Source organism: Brienomyrus brachyistius, chromosome 25, assembly GCF_023856365.1.
Source record: "Brienomyrus brachyistius isolate T26 chromosome 25, BBRACH_0.4, whole genome shotgun sequence".
NCBI lineage: Eukaryota > Metazoa > Chordata > Actinopteri > Osteoglossiformes > Mormyridae > Brienomyrus > Brienomyrus brachyistius.
Genome location: NC_064557.1, coordinates 9,421,433 through 9,436,587, shown reverse-complemented (window position 1 = coordinate 9,436,587; position 15,155 = coordinate 9,421,433). Strand labels below are relative to the sequence as shown.

The following is a 15,155-nucleotide window of genomic DNA, read 5'->3' as shown; positions in this document are numbered from 1 at the left end:
GTGGTTTGACTGACGGCGGCAGCGCGCGGCAGGAAGGCACCGCGGGCCAATCAATTGACGTTGTCGCCCGAACCGGGGCTCAGATTCAAATTTGAATGCTCGCCGAGAACCAACAGCGGAACGCGAGGGAGGAGTTGCTGGCACATTTAATCAAGTTTATGTGAACTGTACGGCAGTGGAAAAAACAGTCCGAGGAAGTTAGTGAGTGCACTCTACGATAAAGTTTACAGGCTCATAGAGGTGAGTACGGAGCTTCGGTTTTTCTGCTTATTATTATTATTGTTTAGGAAACTAAAGCCTATATTTCGGTTGTGATTTTATTTTAAGGTATTTATTGTATTTTCCTAATTTTTAATTTTGTAATTTGGGTTACTTACCCAGCAAACTAGTTTGAATTGTCCAGTAGTATCGTCGCTGTGCTTTTATTATAAAACTAAGAATTATTTGTTCCACTATTTCTTTCCTCGCGGTCTGAACCGCCTAAGCAGGCTTTAGGCGCCGTAGCACACGCTCGTTAGCCTAGCGGCTATGACTTTTGAGATGTCGGCGGTCGGTTAAATAGTTTAATGGGGGGTTGATAGACGGCGATTACTGAAACTTATTCATACGGCTATTTTAATAACTATTTGCCGGGGTTTTATGGCCGTACGAGGTCCCGAAACTACCGCCGAGCGCCAAGATATGGCCGAGCGAACTTTAGGCGGGAAACAAGATGGAGGCAGCGCTCATTGTTCTGGCGGCTCTGCGGCGGGATCGCGTCGGGATTAAAGTTGGATACAGCCCCGGGCTGCGAGGCGCTAGAGGCATATAACCGGTTTTTTTATTACTCTCCGGCGCTTTAGACACAGGGAGTAGCAGTCATGGGTAAGGATCCGAACAAGCCACGGGGGAAGACGTCTTCCTACGCCTTCTTCGTGCAGACGTGCAGGGAGGAGCATAAGAAGAAGCACCCGGGCACCTCCGTCAACTTTGCCGAGTTCTCCAAGAAGTGCTCGGAGCGATGGAGGGTGAGGCGGGCGTCCGGCCGCGCCTTTTTCCGGGGTTGTTGCGGGGGAGGTGGTGGTGATACAGAATGGCCCGGTGGGCTGATAGTGAGGATCGCCGCGTTTTTTTTCTTGTAGACCATGTCGGCGAAGGAGAAGACCAAATTCGAGGATATGGCGAAGAGCGACAAGGCTCGTTATGAGCGGGAGATGAAGAACTACATTCCTCCTAAAGGAGCCAAGGGAGGCAAGAGAAAGAAGGATCCGAACGCCCCCAAGCGTCCACCGTGAGTGTTGCTGCCGTGGGGGCGGGGGGTTAGTCTCAACCCTCCATAGTCTAATATCGTGTCTTCCTCCATGGTAAACAGGTCGGCCTTCTTCGTCTTTTGCTCTGAGCACCGTCCAAAGGTGAAGAATGACCACCCAGGTATCTCCATTGGGGACGTGGCCAAGAAGTTGGGTGAGATGTGGGCCAAGCAGACACCTAAGGACAAGTCCCCCTATGAACAGAAAGCCGCCAAGCTGAAGGAGAAGTATGAGAAGGTAGGTCTGCCCCCACCCCACCAGCTACTGAAACTGATAGATTGGTGCCCATCTAACCAAACTAACCTCCCCCAGGATGTGGCTGCCTACCGTGCCAAGTCAGGAGATGGTGGGAAGAAGGGGGCGTCTGGTCGGTCAGCCGGGGCAAAGAAATCAGAACCGGCAGATGATGACGACGAGGACGAAGAGGATGAGGACGAAGAAGACGAGGATGAGGAAGATGATGAGGATGATGATTAGGCCTGGAGGCTTGAGCAGTATTTACAAAACAAGAATGTGAACTATGGAATGCAACACATTTGGCATTGGGGTTTTCAGAACATGTACAGAAATGTGTATAGCTGTAATACATATTAGGTTCATGTGTTGTTTTGTAAATTGTAGTATCTGGTCCTCGAAGCACTGCCTTTTGTTTTGGATAGTGGTGGGTTCTCCCGTTTGTATGCTTCCACTGCCGTTTTTAAATATACAAACGTGTAGTACAGGATTTTTTTTTTACTTGGAGCTTTAAAACTTTGTTCTGTGTAGATGCAATTTTTATAATAAAATTTTGTATATTATGATTGATACTTCGACTTGTGCTGCTTGAGTTTTTTCCCGGCATGTATTGTAGATTTCGGAGGCTTTGACACTGCAGGTTTTCATCTAGTTTCAGCTGCTGAGATGTTCTGCTTTTATGCCTAAAGTGGATCCACACAACTATTCTCCCATTTTCCAGTAAACATGGACTCCAGTTAAAATTGGAGACTTTCAGTGTGTAACAATTGCGCAAAAGTTTTATAGTACTAAAATATGGGGAGTTTATGCACACACATTTGAAGTAATATATCCCAAACTAATCCATTCTAATGAGACAATGTGCTTTATGTGGGTTCTATTGCTCCAATACATGTTTACTACAATGATTGACAAGACGCATCCGTGGGGAAAAACATCCATATTAACCAATGTCTTCAATTTTATGGGCAGATGAATAGAGCAATTCTGTCATTATAAAGAGATGACTTTTAAACCCCTGAGGAAAATACTGTCATCCAAGACATCTGTAAACATCCAGCATGGAGCCTGGCCAATGATTAGCGTTTCCAGTGGTTGATGGAATGGCCAATCGGCACCATCGCCGGCTTCTCTTCTTTCAGATAGTTGCTTTTAACTGCACCTGTTTCTCAAGACCTGCTGCACGAATGATGCTTCCCAGATTCACACTGCCACGATGCTATTCATCTCCCACTTCTGAGTCGTCTTGTTCCTGTCACACTCAGAAATAAACACCGTGTGCAGGATGTCTGATCTGTCCAGGCACTTCGCTGTGGGAACATGGGTGAACCGGTACAGATCCTGTAAAGTCAGAATTAATTTATTTTATTGGGAATGACTTAGACAGTTTGTCACAGAAGACAGTACCTATATAAGGTTGAAAGACAATCGGCTATCATTCCTACTGAAGTCTGGTTTTAAGCCATCACGGGGAATTCGTAATTAAAGCTGACATTTAAAATCATATGGCTTCCAAATGTAAAATCGCAGGAGCTTCAGTGGATCTGTCTAAATTGAAAATGAAATTGCAGCTCAGAAAAGTCCTACTTCTGTGAGATTTAGGTTTAGCTTAATCGTCTGAGTGGGAAAAATCTTTCCTTGGAGAGGTATGTATTTGTCACTCTGGACAAAGAATCCACCAATGATAAAACATTTAATATTCACACATGAAACTAGTGTCAGTCAATTTAAGTGTCCGCACCTCTGACAGGAAAAAAAAGATGTAAAAACTGACCTTAAAATACTTCCACTCCATGTTTTCGTTCAGATTACAGTGATTCATGGTGATTGACATCACATCTGAGCCTTTGGTCAAACATTGGTCATTCTGCATGAGCTGGCTGGCTTCATTGATCCGGAAGAGCTTGAAGAGACCAGTGATGATTGGTTACTAATGGACTATTCACTGAGGAAAGTGCTGGTACATCCAAAAGCATTTAGTTATTCTGAAAGTAACCTTGTAGCCACAGGAATGACAATATTAGTAATGAAATCCAGGAAAAAATTATTACCTGATTCCCTCCCATTCTGTGACAAGGTCCGATTTCCACATTGCCTCCATTTGTGTTACCCATGCTGTCTATGCAGTAATTGGTCTCGTATCCTCGTATCTGGTGGAAAATGTCAATAATTTAATTGACTCCCCTGAACATCTCTTACAAGCCAATAAACAGTGACAGGCAGTACAACCTAGCTAGTTAGTAACACATAGCTACTTAACTAGCTTCCAGTAATTAATCTGGACAGCACTGTTATGGAAGTGGGGGGGGGGGCATCTAGCCAGTGCTTATTTTTGGGCCCATTTTCTTTGTATATGTCACTCTTAACCTGGTTTAAACTGTCCCAGTATGTGAAATGCAAAGTAAACATACATGATTTGAATGGTGTTTAACTGTCTATGCGCAGTCATAGTGAAGGTAATCAGGTAAATATTAGCAATTTGACTGTAATAACGTGATGAACCGTGTCATGTTATGTGCAATTTCCTGTCGGGTCATTTCTAATAACTGCCCTGGTCTTGTATGAACAGGCTCCTTGACTTTCCTTAGTCAGCATTAAGATGATTCTTTACCCCCCACTCTCTGGAGGAACCTTGGCCTCACACCCTGAGCGCAACAGAAAAGGAGGGAACCAGATACCTCCCCCCAGGCGACGTTCTTGGGGGGCAGTGGATAGTGCTTGGGGATGTCATAGGCGATCTCTTCCATGAACCATTTAAAGCTCTTGCAGTTGTGCTCCTCCCGAAATTTCTTCAGCTCACTGATGTCCCCATAAGCCAGGGTTACTGTCTCCGGCCGGCTGGCATAGAAGTAGTCCTTGTACTCGTCCCACCAGACCTCCACCACACGGACGTAATTCTACCGGGCCGAGGATGTACAATGTGCATCAATCTTTCAGGCCAACTACAAATTTTCATTAAATATTTTATTATTTTTATTTATTTTCTGGTCTGACTGAGGCGGTACACGAAATAAGTATAAACAAAAAAATAATCCATTGCGGACTGGGCTGCTTTTAAATGTGTCTAACAGTTATTTCTTGCCTGGTTCAAACAATCCCAAGATGGATGCCAGACACAGAAAGCAAAGCATGAAGACAGTGTGGCCACTGACCTTCAGTATGGGGGAGGAGCCTACATGGGTTGGGGGAGGATTTCCCTGCCAGCCATGCAGCCGGTAGATGTGTCCGATCCGGGAACAAGGCACAAAGAGCAGCTGACCCCCGCACTGCCAGATCTGTGCAAACCGAACCCCCTGTCCATCAAATCTATCTGGCCAATCACAGCCCGCGCACACGCACAATATCAACCAATCAGGCCAATCAACGGCCTGCATATAAGCTCTGTATTTAACCCCGCTATGAGTTATATAGTTTTATGAATCCACTAATGATAATGCTGTCAGGAAATATTACTGCCACTGCACATAATGATTATGATGTAAAAATTGAGGCCAAGAATCCATCCATCCACCGCCTCTCCTATTCAGGGTCGCAGGGGTCTGGAGCCTATCCCAGTCAGCACACATGGAACCCTGGCAGAGAGTCCTTGATCCTAGAGGTGTGAGGCAACAGAACACCACCATGCCACCCCGAGGCCAAGCATAAAGAAATTTGAAAGAGTTCTAGAAATCAGTTTGAAAGCATTGAAAGATGTGCCTTCAATAGAGGCTAAAATAAGGAATATGAAGCAGTTTTTTATTGTTGCTCTGCTGATCTATTCAAATCTATTTCTGCTATAAATAATAGTGACAGTCGGGATTCCCTTCTAGGATGGACCCTGCCATGTGTTGCCAAGCTTGGGCTGGATAAGCAGTTAAGGACGATGGATGAATGGATGGATGGATAGATGGATGACTAACAGAACATCAGCATTTCGCCAGAGCCCGAATTCTGACTGCATTCCCGCAGCGCTGACGGTTCGTTCACCTTGTAGGAGATCTCGAAATTCTCCCCTCCCCAGATCTGCAGGCCGGGATCGTAGAGTCCCAGTTCGAAGAAGAAATCTCGCTCGATGGCGAACAGACCCCCAGCCATGGCCGGAGATCTGAAAGATAGAAGGTGCTAGGGTCTTAGCCAGGGAATGCTGGCAGCGTAACGATGGCACGACTGAAACAGAGCACAGGACGAACGTAAGGGTAAGGAAATCAAAGACCACAGAAAACAAGGAAGACACACGCGGCTGTGAATCCATACGGGGGGAGCCCAACAGGGAGGGGGGGCAGGCGGGAGGGGTTGTGTTTCATGTGGTCCTGGCTGAAGTGATTTTTTGGGAATTACGTGCGGTGGGCCTGATTTCAATTGAAGCAACGGATCGACGGTGTCAGGGTGGCCAACTTTGGTCAGCTGGCTGGCGTGAGATTTTCAATTCCAGACAAGTCTGCCCACTCATGCGCACGTATTTGCATGCGTGCAAGAATTTTATTAGCTTGTAAAATAATCTGTTGGGTTTGCAAACTACCCCGGCGCTTTCGGTGTAGCTAATTTTAGGTTTATGATGGAATGATACAGGTTTGCCGAAAGACGTCTTGACGTGAGCGCGAGTCTGAAAGCGTGACCATCACACCGGATGCGCGAGAGTTGGCGACCCTGCAGTGTGGAAACAGCGCTTATTAGTTGTTTATTTATTAGCTGTTAGCATGCATGCTACAATTTAGGCCCCTAAAAAGTATTTTTTTTTTTTGGGGGGGGGAGGGCAGGACTGAAAGCGTCCTGATTGGGTGAGAGTTGAACAGAGGAGATAACAGAACTGGCCCACCACCACACAGCTAACGCCGAGCCGCGAGGTGTAGCCACCCCGGCCGCCGGTGTAAATTACCGATATGGTTCAGTCAAAGTTAACCGCCTCTGCTTCTCCTTGCTAGTGAGCGGCACCCGCTTCCAGAGCATGCTCCAATCCCATGCTCCTCTGGCGAAGCCGTCCTCGTTCCCACCACCCTGCGGCTCCAAGACGAACGTCTGGCCGTGTACAGAGTCAATGAGAGGCACCGTGCACACCGTTCTAGGGTTATTACGGTAGGCGGGTGGGCGGGGCATGGAGGAGTCATCGTGCGTGCAGAGGGGGTGGACGAACGAAAAGGAAAACAAAACAGGAGGACAAGACAAAAAAAGAGAGGAGGGTTTCAGTCAGGCCTGTGGGGGGAGAGGTGTCCGCGGAGCAGTTACCGATAGGGCTCTGTCACATGCTTCCGTTTAGCCTTCTCCCTATCAGTCAGCGGGATCCGCTTCCAGAACATATTCCAGTCCCAGGCCCCCCTGGCGAAGCCGTCTTCGTCGCCCCCGTGCTGCGGCTCTATGTCATATTCATTGCCGTCTATGTAATCTATCAAAGGCACTGTGCATATTGTTCTGCAGTGTTGGACGAGAAACAAAACAGGCACAGTCTCATACGGCGGGCACTGCCCGGCTCAGACGATCAGGCGCGGCGGAAACACCGGCAACTGGTAGCTGGGATTTTTCACACGCTGAGTAAACTCAGCTGGTGAGATGCAGGGGAATGCGGGCTATCGATGAAAAATGCAGTGTGAGCCGCGTGCCAGACCGCGGGCGATCAGTGCGGCGTGCGTCACCGTTTAGCGAATCTCTCTCTCAAGGTCTCTCATGTTCGAAAGAGCAGGGGGGGGTGGGGAACTGGGCGAGGAGGCTTTCCCCGCCATCGCAGCACACACGTCACATGTCCATTCGAGGCCGGGGACGCGGCGCTCCGGCTTGTACGGTACCTGTCCTTGGATATGGGAGCCACCAGAGGAGCGTACCAGTTCACTCCCACCTCGCAGTGGGCATCGAGGTAGATGAGCACCTGAGCGAGGAAATCATACGCCACACTTTAGGTGACCTCACACTGCACCGTCATGCCAGCCACTACCACCGGGGGCAGCATACACTGCACACTCACAACAAATAAACAGTCATGAATATGCTATAATTTATTCATACCGCGCTCGTATTTGGCTATTGAGCAGATGCTGTGCACAGCTGTTACACAGCATCAATTTAAAAAAATGATACATATTATTTATATGTAATACTTATTTCCTACCAATAATTCCTGAGAAGTGATCCTAAGGACAGCAGTATGAGCCAAGCACCCAGAATCACGGACACACACGCACACACACACACACGCACACAGGTGTCTGGGAGCCCACCTGACCCAGAGTGGCTTTCCGGGCCCCGATGCTGCGGGCCTGGATTAGACCCTCCCTCCTCTCATTCCGGAAGACCTTGACCAGGCCATTCCACTGCTTGATGTAGTCGTCCAAGTGCCCCATCAGGTGTGCTGGGGGGAGAAGAGGTGCAGAGAGCCGGGTCACATGCCGGCGAGAACAACGGACAAGCCACTTACTGGCAGCTAATTAACTGTTGAGCAGTAAATTACCATCTGCGTCAGTAACAAATATGAAGACTGCTTCGGAGTTCATGCAGAGTTTCGCTACATGCTTTCATGTGCCACCCTGTGGTTCTGAATGACGGCGCGGGGGGGGGGCCTGTCTTATCCTGACCGCCTCACTTCCTGTGCCAGACCCTTGGCTCAGTGCCTCCTACCTTGCTGTGCGAGGTAATTATTACAGCACTTAGGAGCTGTGGGCACAGCTTGTTAGCGGGAGGTTAACGAACATCTCGTAGGGGCAGATTACGAGCGTCTCTCTCGATTACCTTTGTGCCACAGGTTCGGCTAAACAAGGGCACAGATACAGCACTCTGAAGAGGAGCTTCTTCATGACGTCCGAGTCTCAGCAAAACCCCAGGAAATACTCTGAACCCACCCCAGAAAAGATCTCACCCAGTACCAAACCCGTTCAGATGCCCAGCTACGAACTCTGCCCTCAGAGACCAATCTGAGCATAGGGCAGTACTGGTCAAAACCAATGTAGTACCCTAGGAGAGCTTCACCACTAGCACCCCCTATCTGTGATAAAATGGAATTGCCTCGCTAAGTTGGCGCCCCACCAGAAGGTGGCGCCCTAGGTGGCCGCTAATGGTGCCTGATGGGTTGACCGGTGGCACTGGCGTAGGGGCCCCAGAGGGCTTGCCGGCACAGCCCCGTGCACCTTTATTGCTGAAGTCGTCAATCATGACGATCTCGGCCAGGTATCTCTGGGGCGTCCTCTTGATCACGCTGTGCACCGTCCGCATCAGGGTGGACCAGCCCTCATTGTGGAAGACGATGACGATGCTGGAGGTCAGCAGGTTGTCATCATAATGCCAGTATTTGCACCTGCATAAAGAGAGGGAACACCGGATCTGTAGGTTTCGTCTTGCTTTTCCCCAGAGCCTCGCCAAGGCCTCACTTGTAACACACCCGCACACACTCCACCTCATCAAAAGCCTCATCATGTGGTCACAGTCCGCCCTCACAAACCACAGCACAGTGTGTGCAGAACATATAGTGCACAGTCGTTTGCAGAATACACCGTGAGGTCAAATTCACATCAAATTCACATCAGTCCAGTGACCTTAATCCCTTTGTTAATACGGTGCATGCAGGGGTGTTGGAGGGGCATGGATACCCTGGCATATTCGGGGGGGGGGATATCCAGCACTTTGCAGGGGGCCCTGAATATGAAAAATTACAATTTATACGCTCAGGGAACATTAGCTTTGCAAATTGTAGCGTGAGGGACCCCCACCCCCAGCCGGGAAATTCAATTGGGGGAGAATCCGTATTTCTTGAGATTGAAAGTAGCAGCCCTAGAAGGGTGGTCCCCCCCAAGGTGATACTGTGGTAGGGGGCTTAAACTTTCTAGCTAGGCCCCTGAGTACATGTAGCATAGGGATTTTGCAACAGAAGAGTCGCCGGAGGCTATATAAGAATAATTACAGTAATTATACACAACACTCCTGTCACAACATCTTCCCACAGCCGCTAACTCCGATGGTACCATGCTTTGCTAATTGGTCTTATTACAGATTTGCAAAAAAGCAGGGGCTGGAAACAGCAACAATAATAATAACAATAATAATAATCCTGTAGGCATCTTAGATACAGCAAGAAAATTAAACGCTGCCCCTTCAGTAGAAGCCGTTCTTCTCTGTCCGCACACACACACACACACACACACACACACACACACACTTCACTCTTATGAAATTTTCTTTTTAACTATAGCACGTTTTGAAAAGGAATCAGAGTATTCACTTTATGTGTAGACACACATGCTGCCAGGCCCCCCACCTGGGAACAGAGACCACCCCCCACCCAGAACACCCCTTATCACACAATACTCCAGCCGATATATTGCTGCCTTACTCCATGTCAGTATCAAAAATGTATTTTAAAATATGCTTATGGAATTCAGCTCCAGACTGTTATGTCCTACAACTACTTTTTTTGCCCCTACTAGATGAAATTTTTAAAATAGGCAAACGTTAAAAATACAACTCGTTGCTTGAGATACAATTTGCATGCATTCTGCCATACTGCAAAAAGAGAACACGGAAACGTTTACAGAACTGCTTAAGGGGAACAGACGTAATGTGGGGCTGTGCGCAACGGCGCAAGACAGCAACAGGGGTTTTATGAGTTTACTGCGCGAAACAGCAGGAGACGCACGTTGCAACTTCCACGGGGGGAGGGATGCGGCAGCCTGTCGGTCCAAATGGCTGTAAGACCGGGGGGGGGGTGAAAGCAATAGTCCTTTGTGAACTTACCCTCCCCCGTCTCAGCAGGAGGCCGCTTCAGCTGCGTTTCCGCGGCAAGTTTGTCACCAAGCATGGCAGTGAAGGAGAGACCCGGGACCGCGCAAAGCGCGCACTTTTCAATGAAGGAGATAACCGGAGCCGCGCACAACCCGCTTTCAACTCGGCTGTTTTTTTAAGTAAATCAGATTGCGTTAAGCGCCCATGCATTTCGGTTTGATGAACTGTGATATAGCCACGTTGTTCATAAGGACCGCAGTTTCGATTTGAAATATTTTGCTTACATAAAGCGGCATAGGAACCGGGTGGAAAGTGTACCCGCTTGTTTAATATGTATTCATTCACCCACCCCAAACAAACATTTGTATTTAAATTGTGTCCACCTCCCCAGTGTCAAAATCTCTCCTATGTAGGTAATATGTTTTTTTTCTCGGTGTCTGTAACAACCCAAAATGTTCGCCTTATACACACAGTGAGCATAAAGCATATATTGCATGAAGTGCCTCATTTTACCGGTTAGACCAGTTTAATTCTCAGCTATGGTTGCGAATGCCCAGTGGAGCGCAGGGCGGGGAATTTGGCGCTTTAACAAGCTTTGATGTCGACATTTCTGCCGCCCGTCGTTGCGGGGTTTAAGTCCCAAAAGACACTTTTAAATCTCAATAGACTTGTGGCCTCTTGGGAACCAGCAGTCAGACATCAGACATGCACTCAAGTTACTCCCCAGCAAAACAGTAATATTACAGCTCTCACTTTACAAAGGTTTCGGATTGGTTTCGTTTCCTGCTAATTTCGTTTCCCGTAGGTATTGTACAGGAAACGACATCTTGTCTCCTAGTCATATTCGAAATTTAATATATGCCAACTTTTGCACAGCGTTGGTCAATATACACGCCAATGAATTGCTACCAAAATAAACTTTCGTTTCCCGTACGGAACAACGAAGGTGGCGAAATGTGGGACTATATGCTACTTACGCGTAGCTTTCTGAGCATCTTAAACCTATAGCGCCACCTTCTGCCACGAAGCAGTAATGAAGGACGGTGGTCTTGCAGAACGTGTCTAGGAACCAGTCTGAAAAACGTCACCATGCTTTGGCGCTGCTTGTCACGCAGCACGGCCGAGACGAGCGCTAACTGCTGAGAGCGTAACATGCCCACCTAAATCCTGAATCGCTTTCCGAGAGGGCAAACCGAGAAAGCTCATCGCTGTTACCCTGCCCACCCTCCAGGACCTGCACTCATCTTGAATCAGGAAGCTGGCTGGGAAAATCATCACAGACCCCGCACGCCCGGGTTGCAACATCTTTGCACTACTCCGCTCCGGGAGGCACCACAGACCACTGTGTGCTAAAACAAACAGTGTCTTCCACAGACCATTACCCTTATGACCAGAAAAGCCAGCTGACTGCTCAGTCGCATTTACCCCCCTTGACAAACCATACTTCGTTGTTGGAAATAATTCACTCATTGTACTTATTGTACTGCATTTATTGCAGCAGTCCTTGTACGGACATGCACTCCTGCACTTGTGTACATTAACAGGATTGTATGTGACGATTATCTTGACTGTGATGTTTGCACGTGACACACTGCACACTGTTTGAGTACAGGGTCACAAAAGCGACAGCCAATCCTATCTCCACACAGCCAAACCAGTCCTGGCTTGCAACGTGGGCTGCTATGTCATTTGACCACGACTACAAATATAAGACCTCTTTTCAGCTGGGACACACCTTCCGGTGACGGTTACGTATTAGATAGCTTGCTCGCTGAAGCACACCATAACCTTTACAGGCTTCTGAGGGTGCGACCCACAATGCCCTGCCCTTTATGTCTAGGCTCTTAGCAATCCAGCACCACCAACCTATTTCTACACATTTTTTTCCTATAAGCCAAAGCCCATAGGCAGGTCTTAGTCACCATGTCCTCTCAGTCATCAAAGGAGTCTAATCCCTCACTGCACTGACCTTATGTCCTGTGGTACTAATTTGCCCGGGAGGATCATGGGAAATCGTGGCACAAACATGCAAATCTTGTTACTCTGGTTTGGTATAAACAGTTGTCATCAGGGTTTAAACCCAGTCATTGTGCGGCTGTTCCAGACTTGTCCTCAAACCATGTGACCTTTCCCTGCATCACACAAGCTTTGTATTTTGGAAATACGTCATGCACATATTTGATAAGTATGTTCAGAATCTCTGCGCCGTGCAGCATTATCCTTTGCCCACGGTAATCAGGTCTATTTAAGAAACATCTTCATTCTCCTTCTGCCTAATGTACACCTTTAATTTCCAGGCACCTTACGCCAGCCACAGTCACTCATGTGGTGTGACCCAGCGCTCATGTGGTGTGACCCAGCGCTCATGTGGTGTGACCCAGCCACGTGAAATCTCAGAGAGACAGAGGGCCAACCATGGTAAGGTCTGAGGGTTACATGTAAGGGCACTACCGGCCTCCACTGCATGAGTGGGAATACGAATACAGGAATGATATCGATTAGCTGGGTCAAAAAAGAACAATCTGCTTTCTGGTGGCTGGGCATGATGTAGGCTGTGTCACAGGGTGGCGATGGAAGGAAGGGTCACCTATGACTTGAGGTTGCATGAGCCAAGAAGAAAAAAAGAAAGCAGCGATTTTCAGCACGTGTGGGTGTGTAACATGCTGTACAGCAACAGCCGCACTCCCACGGCGCTTGATGTAAACATGCTGTTACGTTTTACTCCACCTTCAGGGAAGGTCTAACACTGGGCTGTCAAACTCCAGTCCTGGTGGGCTGGAGCCCTGTGTAGCTCAGTTACTTCTCTGTTCCGCCACAAATGATTCAGCTCCAGAGCTGTATGTTAATTAGCACAAGGAGTTAGATCAGGTGTGTTAAATGAGGGGAAACTCAAAAATGTGCAGGGTTCTGGCCCCCCAGGACTGCAGTTTGATACCGCTGGCCTAACATATGCTTCCTGTGTATTAGGAGAAGGATTTATGAATATCTGAGTACAGTAAAGCATATCTGGGGCTGCAGGTAGGCTACTCACTCCTCGTGGCGTAAATCACTGACGGTGCGGTCCAGGGAAATCATGTCACTGGCCACCATGTTGAAGCCAAACTCTTTGATGCTGGCCTGCACCGCTTCCTTGTACTCTGCCCCCAGGACGAAGGGTTTGGCGCCCTCTCCTGGGCCGTCGAGGATGCCGGGAGGCTCAGGCTCTTTGGGCTCAAAGTTGCCCAGGACCCCGCGTTTCAGAACCGGGTCGGTGTAGACGTGGGTTTGCGGCTTAAACGTGATGTACTGGTTCTGTACGACGTTCTTGTTCTGCATAGCCGCTCCCCCCCCGCCCTCCTTCTGATTGATGTTATTGAGGTTCACCTCCACACCTTCCACACGAGGCCATGGAACGACAGGCTTCATAGGGTCCAAATTGTCATTCATAGCGTTAAATGGTAGGTCATTGGACATTTTCCCTCTCTGTAAGACACGAAATGCAGGTTGGTCAGACTCTCACAGCACGCATAGAGCAAGTACTTGTTCGGGAATTATCAACTTTTTATAAAATCTCCTTGAACATTTGTGCATAATTGTATATTTACGCCACATAAACCAATAATTAGAGCAATGGAATTCCAGATGTGCATACAAAAGAGTGGAGACGCTGTATATCTCAGAAATTTTTTATTATAAACCAATTTTAAACCCCACACACTCAAATAACTAAATATCGACCTGCGCTCTGCATGCCCTAAGCAACTTTATGTTTGAACCAACGTGATATGAGTATTTATTTGATTAATTAAACATGCAGCACATCTGTAAATAGATACCTTTTGAGATGGTACGTCTGCAGGGAAAAATAAACGTGAACGCATTTTCCCCTCATGCCCTTCATTCTCTGGAAACATTTCGACCGGCGCAACATTATATCAACAGCCTGTAAATTAATGACACGCGGCGTAATTCGGTTTGCCGCATTTAACGCTTGGAATCCTGCTGATCAGCAGGCGACCGAAGGCTCAACATACGAATAACCGCATAACACCGGTCAAAAGAAACGCAGCGCAGCAGCTTGCTTGTATAAAATCCACCAATACGTCTCTTTTCAATCCGTAGGAACCTGATATCCGAAACGGACACTAGTAATATCATTGTGGCCCTCCCTGAAAACGATTTGCTCACGTGGCGCCCCTATCAGCCTAGATTACTAATTATCGTGGGAAAGACTAGCTTACCGGCTGGGTAAATAGGTTATCTGTCCAACCGGTGCGCAGAAAGCATCGCACTCGCCTGCAATCTCCATGACAACGGCCATTCGGATACTTGGTAATTAAACACTTCGGCGGCGATTAGGCAGCATATGCGAGCATTTCTCCATCCATCCATCCATCCATTTTCCAAACCGCTTATCCTACTGGGTCGCGGGGGGTGCGAGCATTTCTCGTTATAAATAATAATGACGATCAATATGTAAACAGAAAGACTGGTAAATAAATGGACGTACCCCTTGCAGATCCGTTGTGCTTGGCGAGAGGGAAGTCCAGAGCAGCATCAAGCCCAGTAAAGTACCAATGAACAGAAGGGCGCGCAGGAAAAAACCAACTTTTATCCTCATCTTTGAATAATCAGTAGTAATAAATTGCTGGTTGCAATGAAGGGCAGCGTTTCGCCCCGTTACGCGTCGAAGCCCGGATGGGGTCCGTCCAGTCTCCCTCCTCCCCAGTACACTAATTTCCAGTCTTTCCCACCCCCCTCTCTCTGTTACCAGCGGGACAAAGTTTTCTGGCTAACGGCGCAGCTTCGCCCGGACTACCTGCCTGGGCGATCGTGTGGGGTGCTGTGGTTAATCCGAACCAGGAAGTAGCAGCGCTATTTGCTCTCTTGTCCATATATTGAGATCTGAGGACGGCTCTAATTGCGTCAGGAAAAAAAGTAAACGTCTCTCTAATCCAGAGAACCGGGACTGTCATC

General features: G+C 48.0%; 2 protein-coding genes across 3 annotated transcripts; one reads left to right on the top strand and one right to left on the bottom strand.

The window, feature by feature from the left end:
* The first annotated feature begins 81 nt into the window (after positions 1–81).
* Positions 82–2,095, top strand: hmgb2a (high mobility group box 2a). Its single transcript, XM_048996666.1, has 5 exons — positions 82–240; positions 843–1,007; positions 1,122–1,270; positions 1,352–1,526; positions 1,602–2,095. The coding sequence occupies exons 2-5, from the start codon at positions 861–863 to the stop codon at positions 1,764–1,766; spliced, it is 636 nt and encodes a 211-aa protein (XP_048852623.1). The 5' UTR covers positions 82–240; positions 843–860; the 3' UTR covers positions 1,767–2,095.
* A 185-nt stretch (positions 2,096–2,280) lies between these two features.
* On the bottom strand, positions 2,281–15,107 carry galnt7 (UDP-N-acetyl-alpha-D-galactosamine: polypeptide N-acetylgalactosaminyltransferase 7). Of its 2 annotated transcripts, none has more exons than XM_048996658.1 (12): positions 14,689–15,107; positions 13,231–13,661; positions 8,612–8,778; positions 7,709–7,839; positions 7,280–7,359; positions 6,726–6,908; positions 5,490–5,607; positions 4,676–4,798; positions 4,202–4,420; positions 3,575–3,673; positions 3,298–3,426; positions 2,281–2,864 (listed from the first exon to the last, which is right to left on the bottom strand). In XM_048996658.1, the coding sequence occupies exons 1-12, from the start codon at positions 14,797–14,799 to the stop codon at positions 2,727–2,729; spliced, it is 1,929 nt and encodes a 642-aa protein (XP_048852615.1). In that variant the 5' UTR covers positions 14,800–15,107; the 3' UTR covers positions 2,281–2,726. The 2 variants fall into 2 exon arrangements, with proteins under 2 accessions (XP_048852615.1, XP_048852614.1); XM_048996657.1 differs by lacking the exon at positions 6,726–6,908 and adding an exon at positions 6,379–6,561 and having other exon boundaries at positions 14,689–15,106.
* Positions 15,108–15,155: the final 48 nt, after the last annotated feature.